At 39.5% G+C, this 15,312-nt stretch overlaps 1 protein-coding gene across 8 annotated transcripts in view; it reads right to left on the reverse strand.

Annotated features, from left to right (window-relative positions):
- ST7 (suppression of tumorigenicity 7) overlaps positions 1–15,312 on the reverse strand; it is a 232,255-nt gene that overhangs the window by 45,812 nt on the left and 171,131 nt on the right. For all 8 annotated transcript variants that reach the window (XM_081800210.1, XM_081800208.1, XM_081800211.1 and 5 more), the window contains one exon: positions 12,188–12,302. In XM_081800210.1, the coding sequence (XP_081656336.1) occupies positions 12,188–12,302 (115 nt within the window). The remainder of the gene's footprint in view (positions 1–12,187; positions 12,303–15,312) is intronic.

The raw sequence follows: 15,312 nt of genomic DNA on the forward strand, positions 1-15,312 counted from the left end.
AATAAATACTTCTCATTCCTCCACTGATATATTCTTCAGAACTTTTTTGTTTATTTTTGTTATAAAGCCATGAATGATTTCAAAATATGAGAATCAGAAGTGGAAGTAATCTTCTAAATCCCTGAAACATGACCAGTACAGAGCCCAGGGGAAATGTAGTCTGAGGAACTACAGCCGTAACACCTCTCTGAAGAGCAGCTAGGATGGCCCTGGTGTTGAGCAGTCCTTATTTGTTCCTATGATTGTGTGGTCAACAAACTCCCCGAGGTTCTATGCAAATTGATTTCAGCCAAAGCCAAGTCTTTTCTCTTTTACTTAAGCCATGAAAATTTACGAACCTATAAGCAGGATTTCATATTTGATTCCATTAAATTTTAAACCTCAAAATGAAATCTAAACCACTAAATCTTAACGGTTTGAGAATATCATTCCAGGCTATTAGTCATCACTCTGACTCAAGCTACCACCCACAGCTTCATTCCATACAATTCATAAGCATATCTTCTCACCAAATGATCATTATCATCATTGAAATTACCACTAACATTACCATGGGCTTATTAAGCTTGCCAGACACTGGTGTTAATCACTTAGACACATTATTTTATTTACTCCTCAGAGCAACCCTCTGAGATAGGACTTACTCTTAGCCCTCTTTTTTAAAATTTTATTTTATTTTTTTAATTTAAATTCAAATAAGCCAACATATAGTACATCATTAGTTTTTGGTGTAGTGTTCAATGATTCATTAGTTGCATATAACACCCAGGGCTCATCACACCATGTGCCCTCCTTATATAGATGGGGAAAGTGAGGCATATAATGGTTAAGAAATATGCCAATATAAAAAAAAAGCCAGTATCACATAGTTAAAACAAATATGCGCAAATGATTTTGAACTGTGCTATGCTGTCTATAAGGTCTGATTTATAAAAATACTGACCATGGCAATACCAAGGAGAGGATCCAGGAATGCTATTCTAGAGATCACCCTAAATTTGCAATGGTCTGCAATGATGTATGTGCAACCATTTATTAATGGTAATAATAGGTATTATATATACAATTTAAACCATTAAATTATACCATTTATTAATGGTTATAATGGATATTATATACACCACTTATACCATTAAATCACACCATTTATCAATGATACAACTGGTATTATGACACATTATTCCACATTACCTAAAAAGGTAGCATTCAAAACATTCTCAAATATTTTAATTAAATATATAAATACATCTATGGTATTCCTCTAATTCAGAAATATGAAGAAAAATGGCCATTTAAATTAGTAAGAAACATTTAAAGACTGTTGTATGGACTACAAATATTTTCACATCCACTATCTCATCTGTTTTTATTTAGCACAACTTCCTTAGTAAATCCATGTTGGATCTTTAATCACCTCTTTCTTTCCTAAATGTTAGTAAACCACATAATCATCTAGAATTTTACTGTGATTGACTTATTTGTTGAAATTCTTAAAAAGCAAAAAAAGAATCAAAAGTACTGAGGGCAAGTAGTAAATAGGAATGAATAAAGGTATATTTTTATCCATTTATTAACACATTACTATCTTCTCCAAATAGGAGCTCTACAAGATGGATCAAAGAATTGGACAACAGCACACAACTGTGAAGGTCAAAAATCTTTTATTTTACAGATGAAAAAATACAAGATCAGAGAAGCTAAATGATATATATGCTTCAGAGCCACCTAACTAATTAGTGACAGAGTTGGTCTTGCAATGCCTGGTCCCTGTCACCATCCCGTACTGCCAATGTGATGCTTGCTTCTGTTTTCTTCATTGTCATTCTCTTATACTTTCTTCATCAGTTTGCTTGGAAAACAACTTCACAAGGGAAGTCCTGAGACTTTAGCTTCCTCTGGACTTGAGCAACTCTAACCACCTGCTTACAGGTTTCTACCCCACTTTTATATACTTATTTAATGATTTGTCACTCTGACCTTTCATATACTTTAATCATTTGTGTTTCCTTTACATTTTTTTCCATTGGGAATAATTATAATGTCATCGTCTAGAACCTCCCATCTTTTCTGAACCATTTCCACTTAAAAATCTGTGTCTTCTATGCTGAATGGTGTCCGCACAAAGTTGTTCACTGAATCTCAAGTTAGAGGTTTATATTTATCTTTCCTCTGACTTAAAAAAGGGTATAGCTTTTGGCTTTTTGTTGCCATTTGTTTGTTTTTAGATTCAGGAAACCTGTCTATGACCAATGTTCCCTTCTTTGACTGCTATGAGCTATAAGATAACATGATCTCCTTCTCTTAAAGTTCTTCCATTTTGGTAAAAATTAAATTCAGCATATTACTTAGTCTCAGGCTTTGCCTACTTTAGTAGCAACTGAACTGTCAGCAAGGCAAGAATTTATCAGATGTGAGGCACCTGGGTGGCTCAGTTGGTTAAGTGTCTGCCTTAGGCTCAGGTCATGATCTCAGGGTCCTGAATTTGAGTCCTGCATCAGGCTCTCTGCTCAGTGGGGAGCCTGCTTCTCCCTCTCCCTCTGCTGCTCCCCTTGCCTGTGCTCTCTCTCTCTCTCTCTCTGTCAAATAAATAAATAAAAATCTTTTTTTAAAAAAAGTGTATCAGGTGCTTTGCTTTTAGCAAATAAGACTTGTAGATCTGCACACACAGGCATTCACATCCTGTACTGCACCGTCTCTAAATTCACAACCTTTAAAGATGAGGTGGACACTCCACCTGTTCCCCACATTCCACATTTTTTCTCCCGTGTCATTGTATGACTCAGCAGAAGTAGGTAGGTGTTGATGGGCTGTATGAGTCCCAGCAGGCTCTAACTGTGTTACACTCCCCTGACAGATTATCTAAGGTTTATGCTAGGTCTACATAGACTTCAATTTCCTATAGTTAAGAGCTCACCAGAAAGCAAATGAAATTAAGTGGTTAGGGCTTAAAATAGGAAGTTTTGATAACCTCGGAAATAAAAAAGCTTCTGCACTGGGATTCTCATTTGCTGTTTAAAGAAGAAAAACCAAACTCTTTTATAATTTTTGGTTGAAAGCCTCCCAAGTATCTCCCTAATGGAGAGAATCCTGCCTCTCTGAGTCTGAAACCACTTCACTGGCACTCTGCAGTGGCACTCCACTCCCTCATGTCTTAGTGCTTCCACACTCTGGGTTCATCCCTCAACCACCTCAAGCCAAAAAAGGGCAGAGTATGAATCTACTGTGCACTCTCTCCACTTTGAGGTCAGACTGGAGCCCATCCCTGCTGAGATTGCCTCATGGTCTCCCCATGGCCGGTGGAATTAGGTCCAAAGCTCTGTGAGGTGCAGTCCCTTCCTAACTCACCCAATGCATCTTCAGCCCTTTACTGCAGCCCTCCACCATTCCTCTGCTTTGTAGGATACATGGAGTATTCCACACAGGCTGAGTCAATCCTGCTCCTGAACCTTTCCATATGTTCTGTCTCTAGTATTTTCACTATCTGGCTCAACTCAGGTGCCACCTCCACCAGGAAGGCTTCTCTCACTTCCCCCTTCCATACTGGGTTAAATTCTATTGCAGTCTTTACAGCAATTGTTTTCTTCCTTCCCTCTCCTACTTACGTGGTGTGTGCTAGGAGTAACAGCTGTGTTTCTTCGTCACTTTGTACCCTCAAATCAAAACAATGTCTAAAACATGGTGGTCCTGGGCGCCTGGGTGGCTCAGTTGGTTAAGCGACTGCCTTCGGCTCAGGTCATGATCCTGGAGTCCCTGGATCGAGTCCCGCATCGGGCTCCCTGCTTGGCGGGGAGTCTGCTTCTCCCTCTGACCCTCCCGACCCTCCCCCTCTCATGTGCTCTCTCTCTCAGTCTCTCTCTCTCAAATAAATAAATAAAATCTTTAAAAAAAAACAAACAAAAAAAAACATGGTGGTCCTGTGTTTGCTGAAAGAAATCTTAAGTTAATGCACTAACATCTCAAATCACTTGATATTAGCTCCCTTTGATATGCAAGCACTTACAATTTAGCTTCTGGGAGCCCAAAGTGTCAGGACTGATGGCGGTACTAAGAGAGCGTCAAAACTTGTTACTGCTCAGCTTGTGTACTGCCTTTACCATGCTCATGGCATTCCAGCAAAATGGATGAAACTGTACTGGTGCTCTAAATCCAGATGTCTGTTTGAGACAGCAGTGAAGTTTACAAGTGAGGCAGGAAGAAAGCAAGAGTACAAGCTGACAAGGTTGAAGGGAAGTAGAAGGGTTTGGGGCCAAAAACAAGGAAGGCAAACCACACCTCTTCTGGCTCCCTAGGAACCTTTATGGGAATGAGGCCACTGAAGGAAAAGGTCATCTCAGGGAGAATGACTCTTAAGTTTTCAAAAGTCATAAATGCTCATAATAGCAAAACTGAAATTCAATGTAATAATCTTGGAGGAAATTTACGGAATTTGGAGCAAAACTGTCAATTTGATGTGTCTCAGAAAACCCATGGGGTAAAACTTTAGATAGAAGTTTTTTCAGTGATAATCTTTTTGACCTAATTTCCTTTTGTTCATCTACAATAATAATCATCAAGATATAATTTTAAAAGGATCATTATTGTTCCTATGCATGAGCTAGGTCAATCGAGGGTCAATTTCATATCTATAATTCCAAAACAATGTTTTCAAGGGTAGCAGCCAGCATAAATAAGTCCCAAAGCACCTCACAAATGAGGACACTATGTCATAGTGCATCTCCGTCTAAAAAGTCATTCATTCACTACAGCTGCTCGGAATGTCTACCCCTGCACAGGAGTGTCCAAGAAGAAAACACAGGGCTTGCTCTCAAAGGGTTTCTTTCTCTGCACCACTTCAGCATGTTTCAAACAGATTCAGAGAGCACTGATGCATCCCACCTCAATTTACTGTGGGTGGTTTTGACTTTTGGGGTTTTTCTGTTTTTTTGTTGTTACTGGTTTTTTTATTTTACATCTTTCTCTACCAGACAATAAAGCTTCTTGGCAACACAGAATAGATTATATTCATCTCTGAATCTGAATGCACCTAAAAGTTAGTATTTTCAATATAAGAGTTTGATGGATCCCTGCTGAATTAATTTGAAAAGAAACTAACCTAATTACTCTCTGTAATCATTTAAGATTATGGAGTATCAAGTACCTTTTCTGGGTCAGGCAACACATTGATATACTGGAAGTTTATATTAATCCAACACATTTGGCCTTGACAACGCTTTTGGAGCCATAAACTGACTGACCAAACAAACAAAAATGCAGCCCATTTCTCCTTCCTAACCTGTTAATGGATGAGGTGTGATATAACTGTCCCATTATGTGATGCTGTCCTCCCTGTGCCTTTCTTCAGTAAAATTTCTCAGTTTACTTCTGTACATGATACGATACAAAGCAAACAACAGAAATGTAGAATTCTGTCCTTAGAATTATTTTTTGTTTTGTTCTGTTTTTCTGGGTTTTTTTTTTTTTTGGTTCCAGACAGTGTATGGTCTCTTTGTCCCACCTTTAAAAAGCCAATCCAAGATCCCTTTGTGCCACCTGGGAGTTCAATGATTCAATCGGGAAATACTACATGACCTTAGTAATTTGGTGCAGGGGGAGGGGCAGGCAACACAGACTCAACTACACCCAGAAAAATTCATCTTATGCTACAAAGCCAAACACCAGATGTTATTTGCAACTTTTGGATTGGATTACTCTAGAAGGTCTGTGTCAGAGAGCCCTTCTGTGGCCAGTGCCCCAGAGTCAAACACAGCAGTTTATGTGATGGTAATGGCTGGCGGGGGCGGGGGGGGGGGGTGTTACCTTGGTAAATTATGATAACTAGGCAATAAGGATTACTAAAGCCAATATAAATTTCGAGGGTTTGTTCATGTGCCAGCTATGTGAATTACAAATGTATGCATTCATAAAATGTCTTCCATCATCAGAGACAACAGAGGTTTCTCATGCATACAGTCTTTATTGAAATAACATCTATTGTTAGAACTCCTGGCTCATTGAATGTATAATATGACAGTCAGTCAACTGCTAATTGAAAGGCATAGTTCACTTGACAGAACTACCTACCTCTTGGTTTCCAAGTCAGCAGGACATCCAGTGCAAAAGCTATAAAGGGCCATCATTTCTTAGTGGCTCATGCTTACCAGCCTGAAGTCATAGCTCATGGTATCAGTGCTGATAATCATTTTCTTCTTTGAAGCAGTGATGTGATTCATTTGCCCATTTTTACAGAAGGATGCTCTTCAACATTTGCCTTGGTATCCTTGATCTTTTCCATAAGAACCAGCCCAGGGAAGGGAGCTAGACTAGGCTTACAGTCTGTCACTAGGGTCTGACTGCATTTCAAATCTTCTTTCTTGAATGCAGCCTAATTTTGTAGTAGATCTATCTCAGAAGCTGTTGTGCCTGTGACATCAAAACTCAAAACCACACACTTGACTGAAAAGCACTGTTTTGGAGGTCTGGACTGTGTGACGCTCAAAGCCTGACGCTGACGCCTGAAAACAGATTCTACTCACTGGTCCTCCTGGCATCTCAAATCCCTCTTATTCGTGCCCATTCCTTAAACATAAATGAAAAGTAGCCTAACGAAAAGACAGTATCCAGTGACCACTTGAAAGGAACTGTGATGATAGTTGAGTACCTTGTGTTAGTTTATAAGGCCTTGGGCAATGAACACGGTTTACGAAATTTTTACTTATAACTACATGCTGTATCAGTAGTTACAAGTATCAGCAAAAAGCTGATACAAAACAGTATCAGCAAAAAGCTTATTCTCTGAATAGTCTCAACATAGAATAATTCCCTAATGCTTTCTTTAGAACCTCTGTTTTCAATCTACTGAGATGAAAGTATTTCCCCCAGTGTTAGAAACATGTCCTGTTCTTGAAAGTATACCCTCTGCACATTACAGATGGCAGATAATAATGCTAATTTAGGATGGGCTTGATGGCACCATAAAAATGGTCTTGATACAGTTGTTGCATTTATATAACATTCATGACTATATAAAAGGCCAGTTTGTCCCTCACAGGGAAATTTCTGTCCCAAATTAAGGGCAATCACTAAATGACCTAATGGAGTCAATATCCAAAAGAGCTTGGACTTGTATTTCCATTGGTGCAAATTGCCCCAAGGCTGAAACAATTTGTCTTTTGATCAGGAATGAAAATCCCTGGCACTTTTTTTTCAGCTTTCCAAAAGTTTAAGAATTGTTTGTAGATAAAACTACGCATTTCCATTCTTATCAAATATCTATCTATCTACATGTCCTATTAGATCCATAAGTAATTTGAATAACAGGCCATAACACTGCCTTTTGGGGGGGGGCACAAGACAGGGTTCTTATTCTCTCATTTTAACTGACATTTTATATACGGTTTTCCTTTTGAACAAAATGGATTGAGAACAGTGGTGAAGTTCAGGAGTAATCTTGGCTCTTTATAACGGCTGAGAGTTACTGAATGCTTAATGTGTACCCCACGCTGTTCTAAACATTTAACATGGATTAACTACTGTAATCCTCATGACAAATTCCCAGCTGTGTGATCTTGAGCAAGTTACTTAGCCTTTCTAAGCCTTGACTCCATTTCCAGAGAAAGAAACCGAGGCTTAAAAGGTTAAGTAATATGCTGAAGTTCAGTTAGCTGGTGAAAGGCAGACCTGGCCCTTGATCTCAGCAGGCTGGCACCCGGGGTGACAGACCCTGGTGTCCCCCAGGGATCACTAACTAGAGACCAGACCAAACTAGACGCTCCCAAAAGTATCTTGTAGCAATCACACTCGCATTCACTTGCTCTAGAAGATTCTTCTAAAGTTGAAATGCACAAATGATAATGAATAATAAATGCATGAATTCTTTTCCATATTACCACTCTAATCTTTGAGACATCAGTTTTCAACCTAGGTGGCCTATAAGCTCCTTTGAAAGGCAACCCAAAGCTTATAACAACTTTCTCAATGGTTCCAAAAGAAGGTTCTGATGACTTAAGGATCTTAAAAACATTTCTGTGTTTACAGCTAATGTATGACTGAAAAAAAAAAAGATGATAAATCTCAAATTAAATCAACACCATACATCAAATCCCTTTTGTGACAAAGAAACCAGGCATAAGGTGATTGAAAATAGAAAGCCATATTTTCAAGAGAGTTACAGAAAGATAAGCAAATAGAGATATACCAGGTTCTTAAGGAATGATTAAAAAGGAATCTTAAGGGGCACCTGGGTGGCTCAGTCAGTTAAGCATCTGCCTTCGGCTCAGATCATGATCCCAGGGTCCTGGGATCGAGCCTCCCATCGGGCTCCCTGCTCTACGGGAAGCCTGCTTCTCCCTCTCCCACTCCCCCTGCTTGTGTTCCCTCTCTCACTGTGTCTCTCTCTGTCAAATAAATAAATAAAACCTTTAAAAAAAAAAAAGAATCTTAAAAGACAATTTGGCATCACTGAAATTCTGTACCATGGCTCCAGCCCACCTAACTCATGCCTTTCCAAAGGAGTGAGAGAGGCAGAGCAAGTCATTCAGCAAGGCTTACATTTACGGAAAACACATGGGCTTTTAGAGCCAGAGAGACCTGGATTTGAATCCCAGTTCTGCAGTTTTCAAGGAATGTGGTCTTAAAAGTTACTTAAACTCACAAGCCTCAGTTTCTGCATCTGCTAAAATGGAGTAACTACCTCCTTGCAAGGTTATTGAGGGTTACAGGTAATGTGTGTAACATGCTTGGCACATCGTAGGTTCTCGATAAACTGTAGCTAATAATAACAACAAGGATAGTGTTAATAAAAACAATAAAAAAAAAATACTGCCAACAGTAGAGAAAGTGGAAGCATGATGGCTAAGACCATGGGCCTGGAGTCAGACCACCTCAGTTTTGATTCTGGCTTTCCTTTCCTCATGGAATTCACATCTTATTGAACAAAGACGGACCTCAGTTTCTCTCTTTTCTCTCACAATATAACATCTCCATGGCTTTACTTTGGCATCTTAGGCTCTTCATTTGAACAAGTTACTTAACTTGTCTCTGTACCAGTTACCACAGCTATAAAATGGGGCTAATAATAGTATCTGCCTCATATGCCTGTGGTAAGAATAAATGAGTTCATCCGTGTAGAGCTTAGAATCCTGTCTGACCCTGACACAACATAAGAACTCAACAAATGCTAGCTGTAGCCGCTGTTATTTTAGTCATTGTGTGAAGGACTCCAAAAGCAGGACCAACCACCTGGATAAAAAATGCCCACCCATAATGTGGGTTAGCAAACTGAAAAAAGAGTACGAAAACTCCTGAGGATAGCAAGACAGCACTTCAGACTAATGGCTGGAATAACATAACATGAGAAGTGATCTCAAGGGCAAAATCAAAATTAAACTACAGATTACAAGGAGGTATGACCAATTCACTGGTAATCCTACTAGGGATCCAGGTGCTTCACTGTAAAAGGAGTTTGTGAATATCACTTTTAAAACTCAAACCTAAAAAAAATTTTTTTAAAAGGTGAAGAACAAAAAGAATGAGGCAAAGGGATACATGTTACCTTCCTCCCTCCTCTGAACATGTTGGTCTCCCCTGCCTTGCCATATTTCTAAATCCTTTTTGCAAAGGTCAGGAAAGCAGCACAAATCCCACTGTGTCACTTCCCAACATACTATTTAAAAAATTCAGCCACCTAGCAAAAGTAATAAAGAAGGACCACTGTACCCATAAACCATCCAAGAAATAGCTACCCAACCAGAGCATTCCAATTCGCAAAGATAACATATAATCGTGCTGCTTTGGGTATGGCTCTATGAAGAGGGATGGGGAGGTCGGGATTCAAAGTGCTGTCTCCAGCATCTCATGGATTAGACTGATGACGTCTGAACTAGGGTGAGGAACAGAGCGCCCCTAATTGCTGTCTGTACTCCAAGCCCTCTAAAGCACCCACACTTTCTTGCACAGGGCCAGAAAAATGAGGCAACAACTCAGTCAAGATCCTTTGGGTCTCCAGGAAAAGCAGCGGGGCTGAACTTGAAAGAGCCCATTTTATGGTACGGGGTGAGAAACAAGAGGCATGTTTTTTAATAGTCTTGTGTGGTTGTGGCTCATTCTACAAGAACAGTAACTTCAGCAGCCACTTCATTATATTTCTACTGTAAATGACACAGGCCTGAGCCAAGTCCTCACCAAAACACCCTCCAGAATTCAGTCGGGGTTAGGTCATCTGCAGTCTATTGACAACTGCTGAACTCAAAACTCCTACCAAGGCATCTCAGCAACAGTATGTGTCCTGCCACTAATGAGGCTCTTTTTCCATGAATAATGAATAAGAACATCATCTCTGTTGCCAGGTACACAACATAAACAAAGCTCAACACAAGGGCCCTGGTATGGTGAGTCTGTCCATTTGCAACAAAGGAATTTTGCAAAGTGTGAGCCAAGTTTTAGTGGAGGGTGGGACGGGCTGTTATAACAAATAATGTGAACATATGTTATCAGAATCTAATAAATCAGTGTTTGGTTGTTGTGGAGCCGAGGCTGTGCAATGGGATAGACAGAGATGACAGAAAGCTCCAAATGAGTTCATTTCTCTATTTTACAATCAGTCTTGTAACAGGAAGCTGACGATTTCTGTAATGAACTGAGATTGTTGTGAAAGGAGCCTTATGAGACTTGAGACATCAAAGGCTCTACCAGTTAGAACTTTTTTCTTAAGCCTTGGTGTACTAGGTTGAGCACAGGTCAGCATCAGGGATGAGAACACCAGAACCTCGCTACGGCACTGATGGCTACAGGGTAGCATCTGGAAAAAGTGCATGGCCACCTAAACCCAGGTGCATGGGACTGGGTTCCTTTTGCACCAAAAGACCCTCAGTGTATGAGCATTTTGCTTATAAGGTAGTCTTATGGCTTAGATTCCCAAGGTCAGCCGAATAGTGAGATTCCAACAAATAAACAGAGAACAAAAGTGAGCTGACATGAAGGCCAAACAGTATTTATTTTGTTTACTATGAAGTATGCCACAAATACTTTTCTCTCTTCCTAAAATCAGTTCCATACTAGGTAGCATATATCTTGTTACACAGGGCCAAGTATGCACAGGCCAAGTAATGCCATCACTGGCTGAGGGCTTGTAGTTTCCACTGATTTGAGCAAGAATTAACAACAAAACAAAACCAAGTCTCCCAATGCTTCAGTTTCCCCAACTGTAGGAGGTAACAACTCCAACCTGCTTCACAGATCCCTTATGAAGAACTGTGCGTTAAAATAAAATAGTTCGTTCTATTAGTTTGAGGAATTCCTGGAAATTTTGACCTGAACAGTTCTTTAAATGTACTGAAGATGCTTACTAAAAAAAGGATAGTTTACAAAGCAAAAAATGAGCATGTGATAAAAGTAATCACTCCCTAACATCCATTTTAGAAGCAAACAAATGAAATAAGGTAGAATAATAATCCTGCAGAGATTCCAAGAGCTAGGTCACGGCAGGGAATTATGTGGATAACTCTTATGCAATTAATCAAATAGTGAATTCACAGAAAATGGCAATATAACACAAGAGTTTTGAAATCTCTAAGATGTGTCGGTTTATTTTTCTGGTTTATTAAGAACAGGCAAAATGAAATAAGCTCATGGGTAAGTAACGTGAATGGCGAAGGGACTTCAAAGCCCTTCGCGTGCAGAAATGGAGGGTATTCTGCTAATGAGGAGAAGACCTGGGATGAAGGACACATTCTTTTATCTTCAAATATTTCCTGAACTGTCACAAGAGCTGTAGTAAGGGCTACCAGCTGTTCTATATTGCTTCAAAGGATCAACATGACCAACCAGTAGTGATCACAGTCATCCCATGTGGGGTCACAGCAGGAGCTCGAACAGTTGGGGCTGTTCCCACAGGATACGTGTTGCCTGCAGAGGTTCTGAGTGATTCCTGACAATGGGGGCAATAAAGCAGAGCATGCCTAACTCTTGTTGACAGGAAGAGTAGAAGGGAACCTACGGGGAGGGAAGGAGAGGCATGTGGCACAGACCCCCACTGACCAACCATAAAACTCTAAGATTTTATAAAATGCCATCATAAAACTGTAGGTAAAAAAATCTGTAAGTGGGTAGTTGTTAAAGTCCTATACTATTTGAAATGATCTTTCTGATCTAATCACTGAAATATATCAAGAAGAAAAAAATACTTAAGTAGATAAAATACCCAAGAACTTACCATCATACTTTGCTAAGACGGCCTGAACATCAGCATACGCTTGTAGTTCCAGAAGAGCTTCTAAAAGGTTTTCATGGATGTTGAACATGCTCAGCAAGGGGAACTCCTTCATTAACTAGGAAAGAAGAAATCAAGGATAATTAATATGTATTTCTTACTTTCTAAAAGTATAACAAGTACTGAATTGTAATACATTTATATGATAAAAAAGTATAATACAATTTTAGATAATACTGAATTTTAGGTTATACTGAATTTTAAGCATTCATGCCAATTGTTATTTTGTAAAGAATTAAATGCTCAAATCTTTTCCCGCTATTTTGGAAAAATGGCAACTTTGAATTTGTGAGAACCTAACATGGAAGAAAATCCAAAAGAGATGGGGTTTCATAAAAACTGAGGAAGATGCTTAGAGGTAGCACACAGTAATGTTAAAATATGATAGAGGCAAATTAGGTAAAAGTTGAACACTATCTCATAGGCATTGACAGTTTTACTTCATTAAGAGCAGTTTGATGAAAGCCAGAGAACAGAAAGGGAGGCAAGCAGGCACTATTCTTTTGAGCAGCCTGGTGACAAAGTTATGGAGAAAAGGGAGGAAAATACGGGTTGAGAAAATGTGCAGGTAGCGATAGAGAGTGGTAGAAGGGAAAGATGTTCATGAGTTCCTGCATGATGGCCTCAAAAAGACAGGATTCAAGATCATTTTCTGAAACTGAGGGAAGAGGTGACAGGGAGTAAATTTGAAGATGGGGGTGAAAGTACAGAACAGCCATAAAGAAGAGAACTGCTTGGGAAACAATTTAGGATTGCAAAGGCCATCTTGAGGGCTTAGCAAATTTGGGACCATGAATTCACAGAGGCTACAATTAGCATGCTTGTCAAGTTTTAGTTAGCAGTGTTCACCAGCCCAGATACAGTAGTAAACATGTCAGATAATGAGGTTGAACCTAGGCAGATTGAATTGGATTCAGAAGAAAGTTGAGGAGCAAGGAGAGTTGGCTAGAATGAGGAAAGAATGATTAAAGGAATGGCCTAAAGGTTTTAGACAAGAAGGGGAACAGGAGGGGTCCAAAGGGAGTTAAAAGATACAATATTGAACTTCATTGGAAAGCAAAGAAAGAAAGGACCAAGAATTTCCAAGTAAAATCTATCTTAGAGAAAGATAACCAGGTTCTTTATACAGCAAAATCATATACATATATGGTATATATACATGTGTATATATGCACTGATGTATATGTACATGTATATGTCCTTTATTTAATCTTTTATATGGATAACTGTTTTCTATTATAACACAATGCCCTCTTAAAAAGTGGTAACTCTTTTTTGATGTCAACATCTTTAAAGCAACTGTGCTGAGAAAAATAATACTCAAAAATAGGCTAACACACTGTTAAGTAAGAAACCAGTGGATATGTTGCCTTGACTATTCACTTCTTCCTACATTAGGAACATTTGCCACATTGTCTTGTTTTTTAAAGCCAAGAATCATTTAGCATATCTCTAAAAATAAATAATTTTCTGCAGCCCCAAAGAGCATCATATTACCAGCAAAAAACACCTATCAAAATGATTATGTATTCAATAAGACTGTCTGAACCCTCTAGGGACAGCCTGCAGTATTTTCATTGCTAGTAAAGGAAGTGAATAAGACTATACCACACATTGTTGATGTTCTGTAACCAATAAAAGTATTTCTTGTTCTGGTTCACTTTGATTCTGGTTGACATCACCCTTTGATTTTTTTTCCTCTTTCTAATTAGAGCTTGTTAGAATTAAAGTTCCCTGTCATTCAGCATTTGGCAACACAATAAAGACACTCTTTAAACTGCAACATTTAAACATTTACCATTTTTGACCAATTCTTCAGGTAAAGCCCAAACTTCAAGGACATCAGTCATATTCTGAAATTTTAAAACTGTAATTCCAAATACTAGCATGCTGAAGCTTAAACACTGAGAGGGGAGTCCAACTAAGAGCCAATGAGGAGTCTCGGCCTGTTTCAGCAGAACTGGAAGAAGGATGCTAGCAGTTTGGGCAGGAGTGCTTCCATTGGAAGCTTGGAGAGAGTATACAGTGTCTAAAAACATAATCACCAACAAAAACATTTTAAACATGGCAAATAGCAAATGTTAGAGAACTAATCAAAGTCATATGACAATGTGGAAATCTAGCTTTCCTTGTTTCAACAGAAGCAAGGAAAAGTGAACCCCCACTGCCCCATCTCACTCCAGCCATCACCTCGTGCTCCCAGGCCCTCACAACAAGCTCTCTTTGAAACAAGCCCTGCACACTCGCCTCCCTTGGCTCCCTTCTTTTCTCACCGCATGGCTGCAATCTGGCTTCCTCGGAATCTGCTCATCCCACATTTACAGGTGACTGAAACTGCTCCTATGGAAACCCTCCAGTCCTTTCCTTGCTTGACCTCTGCAACATTTGACAGTTTGATGACTTTTTCCTTGAAACTCGTGTCTCTTTTGGCTTCCTCAACATCATTCTCTTCTGGATTCTCTGTACATAGTTCCTCATTCCTTCTCTAGTTTCCCCCAGGTCTCCTACTTAGGAGTAAGTAGCCTCCCTGGTTATGTCCAGTACTCTTCTCATAAGCACCCTGATACCCAGGACTGCTCTTGGGCCCAGGGTCTCAATATCACCACCTTTGTGAAGAGGCTCCCACGTCCTTGCTCCTGCTCTGACCTCTCTCCTAAGCTATTAAATCAATTTGTAAACTATCTCCTTGACAGTTTTACCTGATGCATCTAATACTGGTTTCACAAATTCCTCCTTCCCAAGCCAACCCTTCAAACTGGAGAAGAGAGCCACTGATCCCTGTATCCTCTTTGCCCTCCTAACTAAAGCCACCTTAGAGGTCCCTAAACTCTTGAACTAATATGTACAAAATGCTAGTAGCTTTCAGCAAGTTCCCAGAGAGCTCTGTTATACAAACAAACAACAAACAAGCAAACACCTTAAGAATCTTAGCATGTCCTCTTTTCTCTGACCTTGCTGCCAATGACTTAGTTTATACCCTTATATTTGGCCTAAATTGCTCAAATAGCATCTTTTCTCTGCTTGCCTCGGGATCACCTCTTTCCAATCTACCCTTCACACCACTGTCA

The sequence above is a fragment of the Leptonychotes weddellii genome, chromosome 12 (genome assembly GCF_054177405.1).
Source record: "Leptonychotes weddellii isolate Sample4059 chromosome 12, ASM5417740v2, whole genome shotgun sequence".
In the NCBI taxonomy this organism is placed as follows: domain Eukaryota; kingdom Metazoa; phylum Chordata; class Mammalia; order Carnivora; family Phocidae; genus Leptonychotes; species Leptonychotes weddellii.